Genomic DNA, 15212 nt, shown 5'->3' with positions numbered 1-15212 from the left:
TTACAAAGAATATTTTACCCGATCTAACGACGCCAAGCGATAGTCGAGGGACGAATACACGACAGATGTCGCGTGTTTCTCCAGCCACAACGACATGGTCCTTCGTGGCATGACCGGGAAACTCTTTTCGAGCTGTTTTGTTTTAGCCTCGGGAGGAGCTGAATTGACCCACACGGTTGTGCTGATCTCGCAATCCGCATCGCAGCGCCCGCAATCCGCATTGTGGTACTTAATCCTTAGAGCGGTCAGCGTTTCCCTACACTAGCGCAGACTTCAGGAACTCGACAGACGCCTGTCGATGACTAGTGTTTTCACGTTGCCTCGCGTATAGCATGCAAGGCAGCGCATGCATAGTACGTGTAGTTCACATGCATATATACATGGCAACATCAAAACACTCCACTCTTTCATAAGAGTAATGAAGCAGCCTTAATCACAAGTACTCAGTTTATAACTTTATTTGGGCAACAACATGGTGAAGTAGATATATACATGCTTAGATGTAGCTAAGTAATATCGGTGGTAGGCATACGTGGGCGTTGTTAATGCGCAACATCAAACACAATTAGTTGCACTGTAGGTAAAGACAACATATTGGAACGAATTGACTGGACAAAACTGCCTACAGATACACCTAGTATGTTAAACACTAACGACATGACATGCCCTCGAGAACACAAAAATAATAAGGTACAATACATAGGCGTGTGCCGCTAGCGACATCAATAGGATAACTTCAAGCCCCTTGTGACATGATTTTAGTGTCACATCAAGGAAGTGGACGACACACGCTAACAACGACAACATAAAACAAATACACGAATATTTCATTCTTTCAAATACTGTGAGCGTGTCCGCGTCATGGCGGGCTTGGCCTGCGGAAAGCGCACAAAGTACAACACAGCGATTTCACATGAGACCAGAGGTGGTTTCTTTTTACCGCTTGTGTGCGATAAATTAGTGAAGAGTCAAAAGTAGGTAGACTCAGCCTCGGCAACGCTTCCTACAGTTTTCTTCATTGCCTTCCTACCAGTAGCCTTCTAGGGACTTCTGGGGAGATAATCGAATGAGGCCACTTGCACTTTGACTACTTTTTCCTAAGGCACTACCTGCGATAAATAGACAAAAAAGTCCAAACTGCGCGCCACGAACACTACTCTTCCGTCTCCATGGCGAAATGGTTTCTCGCGAGTATCACCAGCAAAAGAAAAACAAATGTCACGTAAATCTGTCACGTTACGAAGGAAAGTTGTGGTCGCAAGATTCTGGTTCCACGATGGCATAACCGAGCATTAGCGTACTAATCTACGGCTATGCAAACACCACGCATCACACGTCTTTAGTCCGCGAGTACGCGGGTCCAGCGGACTATTCACGAGGGCCGTCGCGACGCACAGAAGAGTTACACCTTGACAGGCAGCACGCTACCCCCGAGTGAAAGTGCCGTCTTCCAGAAGGTTGCAGCCTTCCTGCGCAGTCGTGCGCGCGGTAGTCTGTGCCCCGTGCCACGCGGTGAAGCAGCGAATGAGAAACCTGAGCAGCAAAAAAATAGCGTCGCGGGGGCCCTCGTGGGTGTTGATGCGTGATGACATGTAGTAGCGAAAACACTGCGGCCGGGTACAGGACTTAAGTAATCTTCCAGATGGGCGCGTGACGTCAAGCACCGGAATCATACGAATGTTCAACAGTGGTTCCGCGCTGCCCAGCAGGGGTGCACTGCGCCTGAGCGGGGCCAACCAAGAGGCAGACAGAAGAGCAGGTGCGTCCGGGGCGGCATCTATCTAACTCAATATTCGTGCTCGTGGTGGTGCCGTTGCGACGGGTGACTGCCGTCGCCCGTTCGCGCTATCCGCTGATCGATCATCTCGCGGGTGGGCTGACGCAGGTCGTACGCCCAGCCGATCTTGGCCATGAGGTCGATGAACATCGTGGAGATGTTGAACTTCCATCCAAGCTCGCTGGTCGAGTAGTCCCAGGGGAATGTGTGGTGGTAGTTGTGGAAGCCTTCGCCGATGGCCAGGAAGGAGACGACCAAGTTCTCGGCCGGCGAGATGTTCTTGTCGTACGGCTTCTGGCCCCAGATGTGCGCGGCACTGTTCACCAGCCAGGTGGAGTTGAGCTGAAACACCCAGCGCAAGATGGCGGCCACGAAGAAGGCGTTCCAGCGGCTCTCGCCCCAGAACCGGTACGGCACCACGGTCGGCACGATGAAGCAGAACAGGATTGTCATCGGGATGTGGTACCTGGGTGCAAGGGAGTGGAACCTTTAGCGAGTGGCTTACGAAAGTGCAGTTGCTTAGTCAGTGCCCTGCACAAGGTAGCACATTTTAGCTATTGTTAGCCGGTGCAGACCAAAATAATGGGGAAAGGTATTCTCGGACGATCCCATCCTTTCACGATACTAGTACCGGACACGTCAGCGTAGAGCGGCGGCAGCATTTCTGGCACTATGGCAAGACCAATTGGTTGGCATGGTGAGGAGAATGCTGTCACTCGTAGATGCCGATACGTCTGGCGCTGGTTACGAAAAATCTGGATAACGGGAATGCACCGCCAAGAGTGATCGTACAAGAATACGGCCGCATATACGCGCAATGGCGGCTACCATGCAGAAGGCTAGTAGCGTGTTTGAAGTCCACAAATTGCGTGATATCTAAAGGCATTAATTACTTTTGCTTGCAGTGTCCTCTGGCTAAGTGTACAGCCGAATTTACGCAGCTGTTAACCTTTTTTTTTTTCGCAATGCTCACCATCTCACCTTAAGTAGCATGCAAAGCCGGTCGCTGAGCTAACCTTTAAAGATACTATTAAGCTATCTCTCGTTATTTGCAATGCGTAAATGACTACTTAAAGTGTACAACTGTGACCAAGCGCAGCAAAACCAACGTGTTCTGTCCACCACAATATATCTCGTAGAGTGAGGCATCTTGCAAGGTATACTTTAGTGCCGAACAGCGCAATGTTGCTCATTATTTTCAGACCTGCGAAAACATCAGCAGAAAAAAAAGCAGCAGCTCACCGCATCTGGAATTTGACAACGGGGTCATTGGCGACGTCTGAGCAGTCGATGGCTTTGCCCTTCCTGGTAACCTCGGGATGCTTGCGACACATAAGCCAGCCAACGTGAGCAAAGAAGAAGCCGCGGTTCACGTTGTGCGGGTCGGCATCAGTCTCGGAGTACTTGTGGTGGACGCGGTGGTCGCGCACCCAGTCATAGATGTCATTCTGTGCATGAAATGAGAATAATTAGGATTATTTTATTTAAAAACATATAGACACTTGACAGGAAAGCGAGGAGCAGGTTGGCAACTTCCATCAGAGAGAAAGGGACAATGATAAACGTACACCTGTACAGCCGGAGTGAAACAAGAGTGGAAGTACACGAGCGCACAAACGCAAGACATACAATCAAGACTGCACCCGCAGAAGTTCATATTGCAGTCGCACGTAGCATTATTAAAACAGTGTACGCATTGTAAGAGGAGGTACATGGAGTGCAAAATGCTACGGCTCTTCATGCTTTCTGAAGTGAACGAGTTCAGTGGCACATAGTGTATCATACTGCCGTCTTTACAGATAGCGCAATAACCTCGACGTTCTATAAAAAGAAAAAAAACGAAGTTCTGATTCTACTGCGAAAATTGTTTCAGCAACCTTTCATTCTAAGCTAATGATATCTGTACTCTTTTCAACTACATAAGACTACAAAGACACGCAGTAAATGTCATTGCAGTTGCTCTCCATATGACATCTCCCGAGCATGCCTCCGTTATGGAAGTATAAGTGGCGGAAATATGCGAATTATCCTGTCACTGAGCGTTCAATTCCCTGCAAAGTGGAAGCAAAAGCAAGAGGACCGCCAGAGACAACGCGCAAGGTCACGCTTCTGCATACGCCGGCCTCCTTTGAAGTGTAGGTACAAATGCGGCCCCGGGATAGATGTACAATAGGTAACCATGTACTCAGTCCACTTAAGGGCACCGGCGAGAACGCTATATTTAGGCTAAGCATTGGCAATATCCGCGATGCCCACCGACGCCGTCTTCAATTAGCGACCCCAACTTCCTCACTTCTGAAGGTGAAAGCCTCTAAATGACACTCCTCACCCAGTGATTTGCTTCGCTTCGATGGTGCATGCAACAAACGCCCAGTTTCTCTCCCGCCCACTTCCTGCTTCTATCGCGAAAACCTAGCACGCTCCGTTTCTACTTGCTTCGGGTGGTATGCCTCAGACCTTGGTCGTGCGATGGCGCTTTCTTCTTGCGACGCAAATCTCACTTTGACCGTATGTCAGTGCCGCAAAGTCAAAAACTCTCGCTATAGTTCTGTGTTTGCTGGTTTTGGTGAGTTGGTTAAAATGCAGCATCAACTAGGGAGCCTACATTCAAGTCTTGTTTTAGGGTGGTGACCGCCTTTTGTAAGGGTATTCAAGACACAGGTGGGCTAGTTGTTTATACCCATATGTAAGGGCATCTGCCGCCGCCAGCTAAATTGGGCAAGGTGAAACATCCGGAAAAATTGATCGATGTGGGATGCAAAATGGCGAGAGAACACTCAGGCAGGTCATGTTGCCCGCGATCCTTGGTATTCACATTTCTTCAATAAGCTATGACTATGCGCATGCTGAAAATAAGGAAGCAGAATGTGTTGACATGCTGCTGTTCGATTACTAGCTTTACTTTATTTTTTCTCATCTAGCACTCATTTTCTAGATTTTCTAGCACTCATCTAGCACGCGCTTTCTTCCAGCGAAGTTGCCAGCAGAGGTTGTTTGCGGCCCTCAATGAGATCGATTTGAATCGCTGGCACGTCCCAAAGTGCGAAAGGCTAAACGATCATTTCGGGACGCCCGGCTGCCGCAATATGGCGGCAGTGCAGTCTTTAAACGTGTACTGAAATGCGAACGTTCTCCCCGTGCTGACGTACACCTGTTGGTTACTACAGCCTGCAGATTACCAGCCATCTTCCTATCTATGAAAAACACGAACTATGCAGCTGATTTCCACTGCAAAGCATTTCGCCGAGATTTGTGTCACTTCCTCTTAGTTTTATCCGTCTAATAAGAAAGCCGGCGTCAAGCAAGTTAACCTAACCGAACACGCACGTACAAACTCCAATATCCGTTCGCACTGAAGCCCTCGACGATAAGCGTAGAAGGAATTGCGAGAGCCATAACCTTACGACGCGAAACGGGGCTACCGACAACTAACCTCGTAGATCTTTGCGAAAAAAAAAACAAGATTCCGCAGTTCTTTCTTCCCAATGTCGCCCCTAACCACGGAGAAAAAAACTGCCTGTTTCAGTGCCATCTCCATATAGAATACTACTGGACAATGTTGCCGCAGCACAGTTTTATCTGGGCTATGAAAAATATATGCTTACTTGCATTCCCTCTGCCAAATGAAAATACAAACTTCTTGCACCACCTGGGTTAGAGTTGAGGATGTCCATGCCTGCTGTCCTTTTATTAGACATTGTTTTGAATAGAAGATTATTTAGCTACCCCAGTTGATAGCTGAGTGCACAGCAAATTTGTTTTATATAATTATACTAGGAAGCCCCCTCAGATTTTTCTTTTGTGTTTTCCTGGAAACGAGGCCTGTTTGTTCCATATACTGTACAAGCAATAAGCTTTTCATCTCGTTCCCAAAAAGAGAAGCTTAAATACGAGTACCAGATGTAACAAATTCAAAAGCTTTCATCCCTACCTGTCCGGCCATGCAGTTGAACAGCATCAGAATCATTCGGAGTGGTAGCTTGGCCTTGTAGGCACGGTGACTCCATAAGCGATGGGCACCAGCCGTCACACTCAGGCCGGAGCAAACGACGTAGAACAAGGCTGCAAAGAAAAAAAAAAAGAAAAAAAAACTTTAAAATGAACTCCGGTCAATAAGTACATAGATAGAATCGTGGCTCCCGATTTCTCACCCTTAAGCAGTCATTCGCCAGAACCCGTTAGCGCTTAGGAATAGAATCCGATCGTGTGTCACCCTTTTTATTTTTATTTCAAAAATTACCTCTAAAGGCCCTGAGAGAGGAATGCAAAGGGGGTGGGGTTAATACAATTCAGGACTACCACAATAATTAAAAGGACAGACTGGTGGGCTAGGTTGTATGGCATTATTTACACAGTAGCGCCGACGCACATGGATGACGAAAGTAATTAGAGAATTATTAGGGTGAACTCATGACACTAATGTAAACAGTGTGGAATAAACAATTTAAAAAGCAAACCAGTTTTAATATCTTATTACCCGATCTTTAGTACAAATCATTCCGGAACAGCACACTCTGGGTCGGGTCGCCATTTCGAGTCAACGGCAACCCACGCAGCTAATCCGCCAGTTGCCCTTCTAGAGAGCACGGCCGGGAGCTCGAAGCCAGATCAGCCAGCTACGTTTGCGCCCACAATCCACTTGTTCCCTACTGGCCGCAGCCTGTCGCCACGGAAGCTATGACTTAACATCAGCGCTCACATGTGAACGAACTGCCGCGCCGCAGCCTCCCCACGCCTGACATGTCTCCAGAGGAGAGATATCGTTGCGCGCAACGTGCCGCTGGAAGGCGCCCATAAACGCCGCCGGCTACAGCATCGCTGTCCTAGGAGTCCACGGAACAAAATTTCTGTATATATGTATGACAGAGGGAGAAGGGGGTCGTACTTTTTCACACTCAGCCTTGACAGACGTTTGAAACGTCGGTCAAGGCCACCCTTGCGTAAGCAAGAAGCGTACAATGAAAGCTGGCGGTCACGAAGTGGTTTTCCGAAGAACGGATTCCTAAGGGATTCGGAATCATTGTTTCCGCCTGCACAAAGTGACACACCTGATCTGACAACACTTATTCAGTAAGCAAGGGCGGTGGGGGAGGGGAAACTTTTCTAGAGTGCGTCAGGTGCGCTTGAAAGTCAGCAAAGCCATCACATGTCGCCATGAACAGGTGGGCTACTGCGCAACGACGACTTTGCCTTCTGCAGGTCTCTGCGTGAAGCCTTTCTGAAGAGAATTCTGAAAAGCGGTGGCAGTGCCTTGACCTAGCTTCGTCCTGTGCGCTGGAATTCCACCCCGTCACCGTCGTGTGATGGTGCAAGCAAAGTCTGAGAATTGGGCTCCTCTTCTCAGCTCACGGTACCCACAGTTCGCCGACGCGGGATTCTTTCCGGCTGAACGCCTGAAATTGTAGTGTGACCGATAGGGGAGGGTAGACTTAGCAGAAAGGATAGAGCTAAAAGGTCGGGAGTAGTTTGCTTCCAGCTACTCCATTGCACCTAAGGATGAGAACTAAAGGCTTCTCAGCCTAAAAGTTAACTGAGAAACGCCGAAATTTACACTTCAAGAATAGTTGGGAAATGAAACCCAAAGGTACAGACGTGCCTAGCTGTATCTTTTTGGTACAGCAATTTTCCCCAGTAGCTGACACGACTACGGTTTCGCGCCTCGGGAAGGGCAAGAATGGTGACGGACTGGGGTACTAGGAAGTTGTGGGAGTGTGTTTGGGGGGGGGGGGATATTTTCGGGGCAACGACAACAAAGCTCTCATTTGCCGCTGAGAGGGTGTCACATCCTGCGCCGCGGCTGCGTCCCGCCGCCACCCCCCCTTTGGCCCCACTATGATCCTTGAGTGCTTGAAAAGCCTCTGCGACAATGTCATTCCGTGGCATGAATGGCTCTGAATAGCTCGCTTTGTCTCTCTCGCTGCGCTGTCGCACTCGTCCCAGTTCGACACGGCTGACCCAACGGCGGGAAAATAACTAGAAGACCGGTTCTCATTTTGGGGCGAATACTCACTGTCCGAAAGGCGGAATGTGGCAGCGCTGACACGCAGAAGTACCGAGCCCTTGCACCGGGTGCTGTTGTGTAAAGCAGCACGTGCTTAAAGGTGAAAGGTTTAGGTCCATTCATAGCGCGTCTCGATCTTGTGACGCGCCCGCGCTCGCCATGTCCAAAGTTGTGGTCGTGCATGGCGCTGAATAGACTTCGAAGACTCGGGGGAGCTTCTGCCTGCACCCTATAAGCACAACTCCAACTGCCGGCAGAGCAGCGAAGGCTGGGCCTCGGGTCGGCCAGTGGCATGTTCCGTAGAAGGGAGGATGGCTTGTCCGTTGTGTGCCACTGATCCTACCGTGCAGCTTTCGTTTAGTAGATGTCACGCGTAAGGAGTGCGGTCGCCGCGGCCGGGATTTGGTCCCGCACTCTCAGGCTTCGTAGCGCTACGCCATAGCCACCACGCCTCCCCGGCGGTTTCTTCTGGTTCCAGAGACGCGCAACGCAAGCACAAAATGGAAATCGCTTTCAGACCGGCCAGTTCAGAACCCAAAGCCAAAAACGAAAGAAGCAATCACCTGCGTGAGGTTGAATAAATGGTGCTCGACACAAGCGAGGGAGAAAAAAAAAGATACAGGGAGTAGTCGAACGGGAAAGGGCCCATTGAGCGGCTCCTTTGTCGTTATCGCCGGCACGTATCTACTATTGCGTGTAGTGAACGTGGCGCATTCTGCCGCGCGCCGCTACAACGACGGTGCGCTTGAAACAAAAGAATTGTGACGCAGAAGAAAAATCGGGGGCCGCCGGAGAACACTCACTAGCGGCGCATCTTTCCTTGTTATGGCGCTCCGCGCTTTCCGCAGTGGTCTGACTGACGCACGGACCACGGGCGAGCATTCATGCATACAAAGTCGGCTTTCACTGAACGCGTACTGCGTGCGGCGAACGTGACGCAGCAGTGGTTGTTCGCTTTCGCCGTTCTACTTGTCTGTTGGGTTGATTTTTGTTTTTCCGTACTACATGTTTATCACCTAAATCATGCACCTGCGTAGTAGACGCAAACGCAAAACCAAGTAGGAACGATAAGTACGTACGCACTCCACATAGGCGCAATACAGCAAGATTTCAGTTTATACGGCGTATCAGGGTAAGGAAGCGGTTGCGTGGTGATGTATCCTCGGGAAAATTCAGTGACAAAGGTACCAAACAGCTACTTGGCTACTCCACTGTCCTGCGTAATAAATATAGAGCATAATGTAGGACGTTTGTTGTGTTCGTTTGCTGCACCCTTCGCCATCGGTACTCTTCCGGTGAAATCAATTCGTTTAATTTGATTGTATCAGTATTTTATATAATCATTTATTTGCCACTCTAAAGAATACACCGTGAATACTGTAAAGAAAAATCAGAATATCCAATACGTGTTAAGCATGCGTTTTGCATAAACAACTCTGCTTTAATGTTACCTTGTTTTGTTTTGTACCGCCCATACAATCTATCGGACAAGTTCTTTTTAAGTTTTTAGGCACTGTTTATAGACCCTTTTAGATTTAAATAACAGAGTCGCGTTATGTACTCAATCATGCGCGCTACTTTTTTACTCATGTTTGTAAAAGTACTGAAACGGCAACAATAATAAGAACGTTGATAAGCTGCCCACTGATTGTCGCACTTTTAGTTACTCTGTAACGGCCGCTGCTTCTAGCAGAGCTTGAATATGGTCCTAAAATAACTGCTCTAATGGCGTTCGTTCGTCTCAGCCCGGCTATAGTGTTTCGAACAAAAGTTCTATGCAGAATTAAGCACCTTCACAGGGCGAACGTCATGGGACGAATGACGTGTCCTTTCCTCTCTCGGGTGCGGAAAGGCCTTCGGAAGGAAGCAGGAAGCGCACGAAGCGCAAGCGAAGGAAAAGGACATTAACGAAAATCGGAGATGTTATAATGGTCACGAGCCAAGCACGGGATGATAGGTCGGAGATGACACACACGAAGAGCGCGCGCCCATCGTTTAGAAACAAGCCACATTTAAAGCCACCGACACGGACAAAATCAATCTAGCAATAAACGAAAGCGCCCGTTCTGAAAAAAAAAAAGATCCATGTTTTATTCAACATCATTAAGATAACCGCCTATAGTCGCTACGGGGAGGAAAGATAAAGCAATTTCGGCAAGATGCTTCACTGGCGAACGAGTTAAACGCTTGCCTTTGGAAAAGCACCTTGATGAAAACTGAACAGACGCAATATGCTTCAAGGCAGCGCTAAACACGCAGAGAGATTTCTCAATTTGCCAAAGAATCAGTGGAGGTGTTGCACAAAACAATATATACCTTACGTTCGTTTCTCCATTCCCCTATAAATAAAGAAAAAATAAGCCACATAGTGCGCAATAAGAGAGTAATAGTACAGGTTTCTGTTAAGCATCGTCAATTGCGTTGGGAGCAAAACTGCGCTCACTTGTATAAAAAGAAAAAAACTTGTGTGCGAAAGGCTGAACGAAAGCTTGACGAAACGGAGCAACTGGGGAAGTTCTGCGTATCGCCCACACACCAACGAAGGGCGCATTCGCTGTGACAGCCGCTGTCGGCACCGTATAGAAGAAATCAAACATGGAACTGGCTGAAGAATGCAAATAGATGGGTTAGTTTACTGGCTGCTTTCACCATCGCCGCCCCTTTCTCGTTGCGACGCGAATTTACGTTGTGTTGCGAGTAGTGTGCCGCGGTGGTAATGCTCAGGTTTTGTTTCCTCGGTTGCTCTGCTCGCCGTTGCACAGATACATATGGCGACGGCGGCTGCTGTAATTTATGCACGCACTAAAGAGCCGAAATGCGAGGCAGGATTATCAGAGGCAACTGATGCTCCCCCCCCGCGACTGTCGGTGTGAACAGAAACGTCTAAACAATCCACCCAATAAGCCAGACCTGTCACTTAGAATGGCACTGCTGTTCCCGCAACAGGTCCGGCTTGCAGCACGTCATTTCTATTCCCTGCTTTTCGCGCATAAAGAGTGATGCAGTGCGCATCCTGCGAAATTATATCGCTAGACTTGCTTTCTTCGGGCGCTGATTTTTCTTTGCTGCGGTGTTCAGCCATTAATAACAACGGTAGGAAATTCAACTGCAGTGAAGAGCGCCACGACAGGAAACATCTCATCCCGAACCAGAATGCATAAATAAGCTGCTGGAGGGCCTCTTGTAGGAGCTCTAGCCAAATACCACATCCCATACACGCTTTTGGCAGGAAGCTAATGTAAATGGTGGGGATTACCACGAGGTACTCATATGTCAGAAGAACACGACACGACCCGTTCACACCCTGTGTGGGACGCGTGGTCGAGGCTATCACAAAACGGAGCCGACGGGAGCCGAGAGCGTCTGTTTTTTGACGCCCCCTCGGTGCCTCGGATTGGCTTGCATTTGACAAACGAGGCGGAAGACAGCTGTCGGCATTTTCTCCTTTCCGAGCGCTGGTGTCGACGCCCATTAGAGCCGGGCTCGCCGTAGGAATAAGCTGATAGAAAGGTTGAAGCGTACGGGTCACCTGACGGAGGATTTGAGCTCTCACAGGAAAGTACTTGCGATGTGGGATTGAGGACAGTGACGCTGTCCAATTTCCCTGTATATACTTGCCACCAGCTTCGACAGGAATAGCGCGGAAGTCGATTACACTTCTGACCCCAACTTTTTAAGACCATGCAGAAAGGATGAGGAAAAGGGCGTCATCGAACAAGCAGATGATCGAAGGCTTCGCACAAGTTTGTAGTTATTACCTGAACAACTACCACTTAAAACATCCCAGGCAGAATACGTATGTTACTTGAGGGCCAAATCGCTGCAGACACAGTCAAGAAGTGCGTGTAGTTTACTTCTGTCGTGTTGATTGAGTGGTGAATATTCAAATGTCTTGGCAAACACGAATATGGCCAGTTACTGTAGTTCGATGACTCCGGATTAATTTTACCACCCAGCAGTATTTCGCTGGCAGTAATATCTCCGAACCCCAGTGCTCGCCAGTCTCCCGCCCCAAGTTTACCATCACTGCGGCCGTAAATCGAACCTTTGGCCTCGGACTCCGCATAGCGCAATTTCGGAGGTATAACCGCGGTGAGTGACTCAGCTGCTTTGCTACGTTCATCTTCAGTGCAGCTTAAGGCAGCGCTTTGATTTGGTGCTACTGTCATCGAGCACTGCATCTAGAAGTGCGTATTCAGTTCGCCCGTTCTTTGCATGCAACTGAACGCTAATTATCATCGTCATTATAACCGCCATTGGTCACCACTGGCGACTTGACATTTGTCTAAACTTGGCTGGCGGGAAGATTGATTTTGGACAATAATAAACTATTCTATTATAGAGTTCACAATGATAAGAGTGCACAGAGTAAACACTGTCACACTCTTCGCTATCGGCACAACGCAGTAGCCGTGCTGTTTTCTCAAACCACTCTCACGCACTGCTATAGTGGTAGTTAATATTAGAAGAGCAAGTTAAAGAATGCAGCAATACAGAAAAGCCCTTATCAAACCTCGACGATGTCGAAGGTTTGTCGTTTGTCATTTGGGCTTCCGTAACCACTGATGACATATTTTCGGAAATGAGCAATGTTCAATCGAAACGCTCACTCCGTATATCGTCGTCGCAAGAGCTATCCGGTAATAGAGTTTCTGTATATTGCTCCCAAAGGGTACCTGTGGTAGCATATACACTAACTCCACCCGGAAACAGAGACAGGCGCCACGACGGCAAGCGTTTCGAGAGTGACTCAGTCGCGTAATCATTAGGACCTTGTGTACGCCCGTTCAGGCTTTTTTTTTTTCTTAGAACGATGCGGATTGGTTTGCGTTTCTTGCAAAATACGAGATATACCGTGCGGCCAGGAGCTCCGCAAACAGCGAGCGTGCGGTTTTCATGGCCACCCTTTACGCGGTGCTTCATCACCCATCAGCGAAGCCTACGGTGGCCTCGCGGTATTTTAAGGGCGTTTGCATGCGCACAAGTGTACGTCTGAAGTGAGAGGGAGGTTTCAACGACTTTACACACACGTTACACGCCCACCTGCAAACATTTCGTTTTGATCGAAAGGAAGGAATTCCCCAAGCATGCTATGGGCAAATTAAATGTTGAAATGCAGTGCGATAAAGCGTATAGTGCTAATGTCGACGTTCTCGGGTATGTGAAAGGGAGACGGGGGTGGGGGGGGGGGGGTATTTACGGAGGCTGTCATGGGGACTGAGGAAAGCTTTGTTCTGGTCCGTCGCGAGTCCTGTTTCCTATATCTGGAGCCATCCAAGCTGGCTCGTCATTAATTAGAATATTTAGTGCACTATTTTCGCTCCCTCGCTACCATTACAGCCCCCGTTTGCTGCCATCTTCATATGCGCGGCGTGGTAAATCCTGGAGCGAACGCCCGCTCTGCTGGTACAGATTTGGTGCCGTAGTGCGGCAACGCCGCGCCCAAGTAAACTGCGCAAGTGCGCCAACTTCGCAACGCGGGAATGCACCTGATGTAAACCAAGCGCGCCGCCCGACTACTACGCAATCGACGTGCACGCCATGCGCCACGTATATAGCACCGACGACGACGCAGAGGTCTGCCGAGGCAAGCAGGCTTCTGCGAGCGGCCGCCTTGTATTACACATTAGTGTAATGCGAAATGCACCTGCACGACTGTTTCACCATTCCTATGTTGGCCATAGCGGGGTGCAGTCGGAAGTTTTTGTAAGGCAATGGCTAATTTTGAATCATGCTCAAAGAGATACGAAAGGAACTTACTGAAGTGAATAGTCATCCACTTGGCTTCGAAGACAGCAACATAGAGGCCATACAGTGCCATCACATGGATGACGAGAATTTTGAAGACGTTGATCCAGATGATCTCCATGGGCTCTGACTTGAGGGGTGGCATTTGCGTCATTACGTCTTCCTCATTGGTACTGGCTGGCTCGAGGTCCACCTTGGAGCGTGCCTCGGTCGCTACGATGGTTGCAGTCTCGGTCCGGGGAGCCATGGCTGTTAGCGCGAAACAAGTCCTGCGCCAAAGAGAGTCAGCAAATTAATCTGGTAACATGAGATGGTCTGCGCACACAAGACAGGGATATCAATGTGAGTAGCTAACTGGAGACAGCAATTATAGTTGACTGAAAGCGTCGAAGCATCACCAATTCCTCAATCGGTAACATTTGAGAAGGTGCGTCTTTCCACACATCTAAGCCCTTTGCAGTTATACAAGCTCTGTCGGCACATACGCGCCCTCATAACCGCTCTTACGACATATTTAGGCTGTTTTGAGTGTTTGTGAGCGTTATGTGACGGTTATTAAGTATAGCATACTACGCCTTCTAGCCTACCTACCAACCCCCCCCCCCTCTTTTTTTTCGTTTTTTTTTAAAACCAGACCCTGCTTCGTATAGTTTCTCTGATTCACTGCTTTACTTAAATGTGCCAACGGGCCCTTAAACGGTGCTGTTACGGCCCCGTCAAGCTTATCCAGATGTTTCGTACGCGTGTGCCCACGCGTACGAAACTCGTGGGCACACGAAAGTCGTGCCACTTACAAACGATGATCACCGGCTGTCGTCGAACTAAAGCCTTGAACTCCAATCCGCCTCACGGGGTGCCCATTGTAGAGAAAAGAGTGCACATTATTTCCGGCCTTCACCGTACGTCGGCAATTTATATATCACTGCTCTATCCGTGACGCCCAGCACCATCGGTCCAGGCAAATTTCTTTCCTCGCTCCTCTATACTTGTCAGCCGCCCGAAAGTCGGGGTCGCTACTCGTTACGCACTTGCGCTGCTTGTCCTACGATGGTAATTAACCTTGCGAGCAGCCTTGGTGGGGCGACAAACCACCGGTCATTGCGGACTCGAAGTCCACGCGAAACGTTTCTTTGTTCGCTGGATGTTTCACAGATTCACCAGAGAAACAGCGAAATGTTATTGATTAGTCCAGACGCTGGCCCGGTAGAAATGGAGCCCGAGTGCCTTGGCTCCCGGGTATGGTAGGATAGGGTGCGATCGCTCACTAACTAGACGGGGATGTTGCGACCAATTTGGTCCCGGCTACTCGTAGCTCTGTGCCCATTTCACTGCGTGTACGCTGCCCTAAAAACTAAGATTTTGCTTGAGGGGAAGCCAAGTGCTGCGCTGCGGACAATCGAGGTTCCACTACGCGATGCCAAGTGGTCAGCCCTTTAAATGACAAGGGAATGATTACCAGCTCGTTGAGCACTTTCACACGCGCGCATCAACCTTTTAGTGAACGGGCGCATTGCCATTCCGAGGAATCTGCGTTGAGCAGTGACTATTAAGGAAACATGCGTAAGTACCGAACATGCAGTCGTCAACGCTACCAAGTACGGCCTTTACAAAGCTCACTCTTTAAAATACTGTGCCTTGGAATTAAATTATGGGGTTTTACGTGCCAAAACCACCATCTGATTATGA

At 49.0% G+C, this 15212-nt stretch overlaps 1 protein-coding gene across 2 annotated transcripts in view; it reads right to left on the bottom strand.

Annotated features, from left to right (window-relative positions):
- Positions 1-440: 440 nt before the first annotated feature.
- LOC135901055 (stearoyl-CoA desaturase 5-like) overlaps positions 441-15212 on the bottom strand; it is a 33515-nt gene continuing 18743 nt past the window's right edge. For both annotated transcript variants that reach the window (XM_065430700.1, XM_065430702.1), the window contains exons 2-5: positions 13539-13795; positions 5709-5839; positions 3020-3225; positions 441-2243 (exon numbers count right to left, since the gene is read on the bottom strand). In XM_065430700.1, coding sequence (XP_065286772.1) covers positions 1787-2243; positions 3020-3225; positions 5709-5839; positions 13539-13773 — 1029 coding nt within the window. In that variant the 5' untranslated portion in view covers positions 13774-13795 and the 3' untranslated portion in view covers positions 441-1786. The remainder of the gene's footprint in view (positions 2244-3019; positions 3226-5708; positions 5840-13538; positions 13796-15212) is intronic.

This window comes from Dermacentor albipictus, chromosome 1 (assembly GCF_038994185.2).
Source record: "Dermacentor albipictus isolate Rhodes 1998 colony chromosome 1, USDA_Dalb.pri_finalv2, whole genome shotgun sequence".
Taxonomy (NCBI): Eukaryota; Metazoa; Arthropoda; class Arachnida; order Ixodida; family Ixodidae; genus Dermacentor; species Dermacentor albipictus.
The sequence above is the reverse complement of the archived record's forward strand: the minus strand, read 5'-3'. Positions and strand labels throughout refer to the sequence as shown.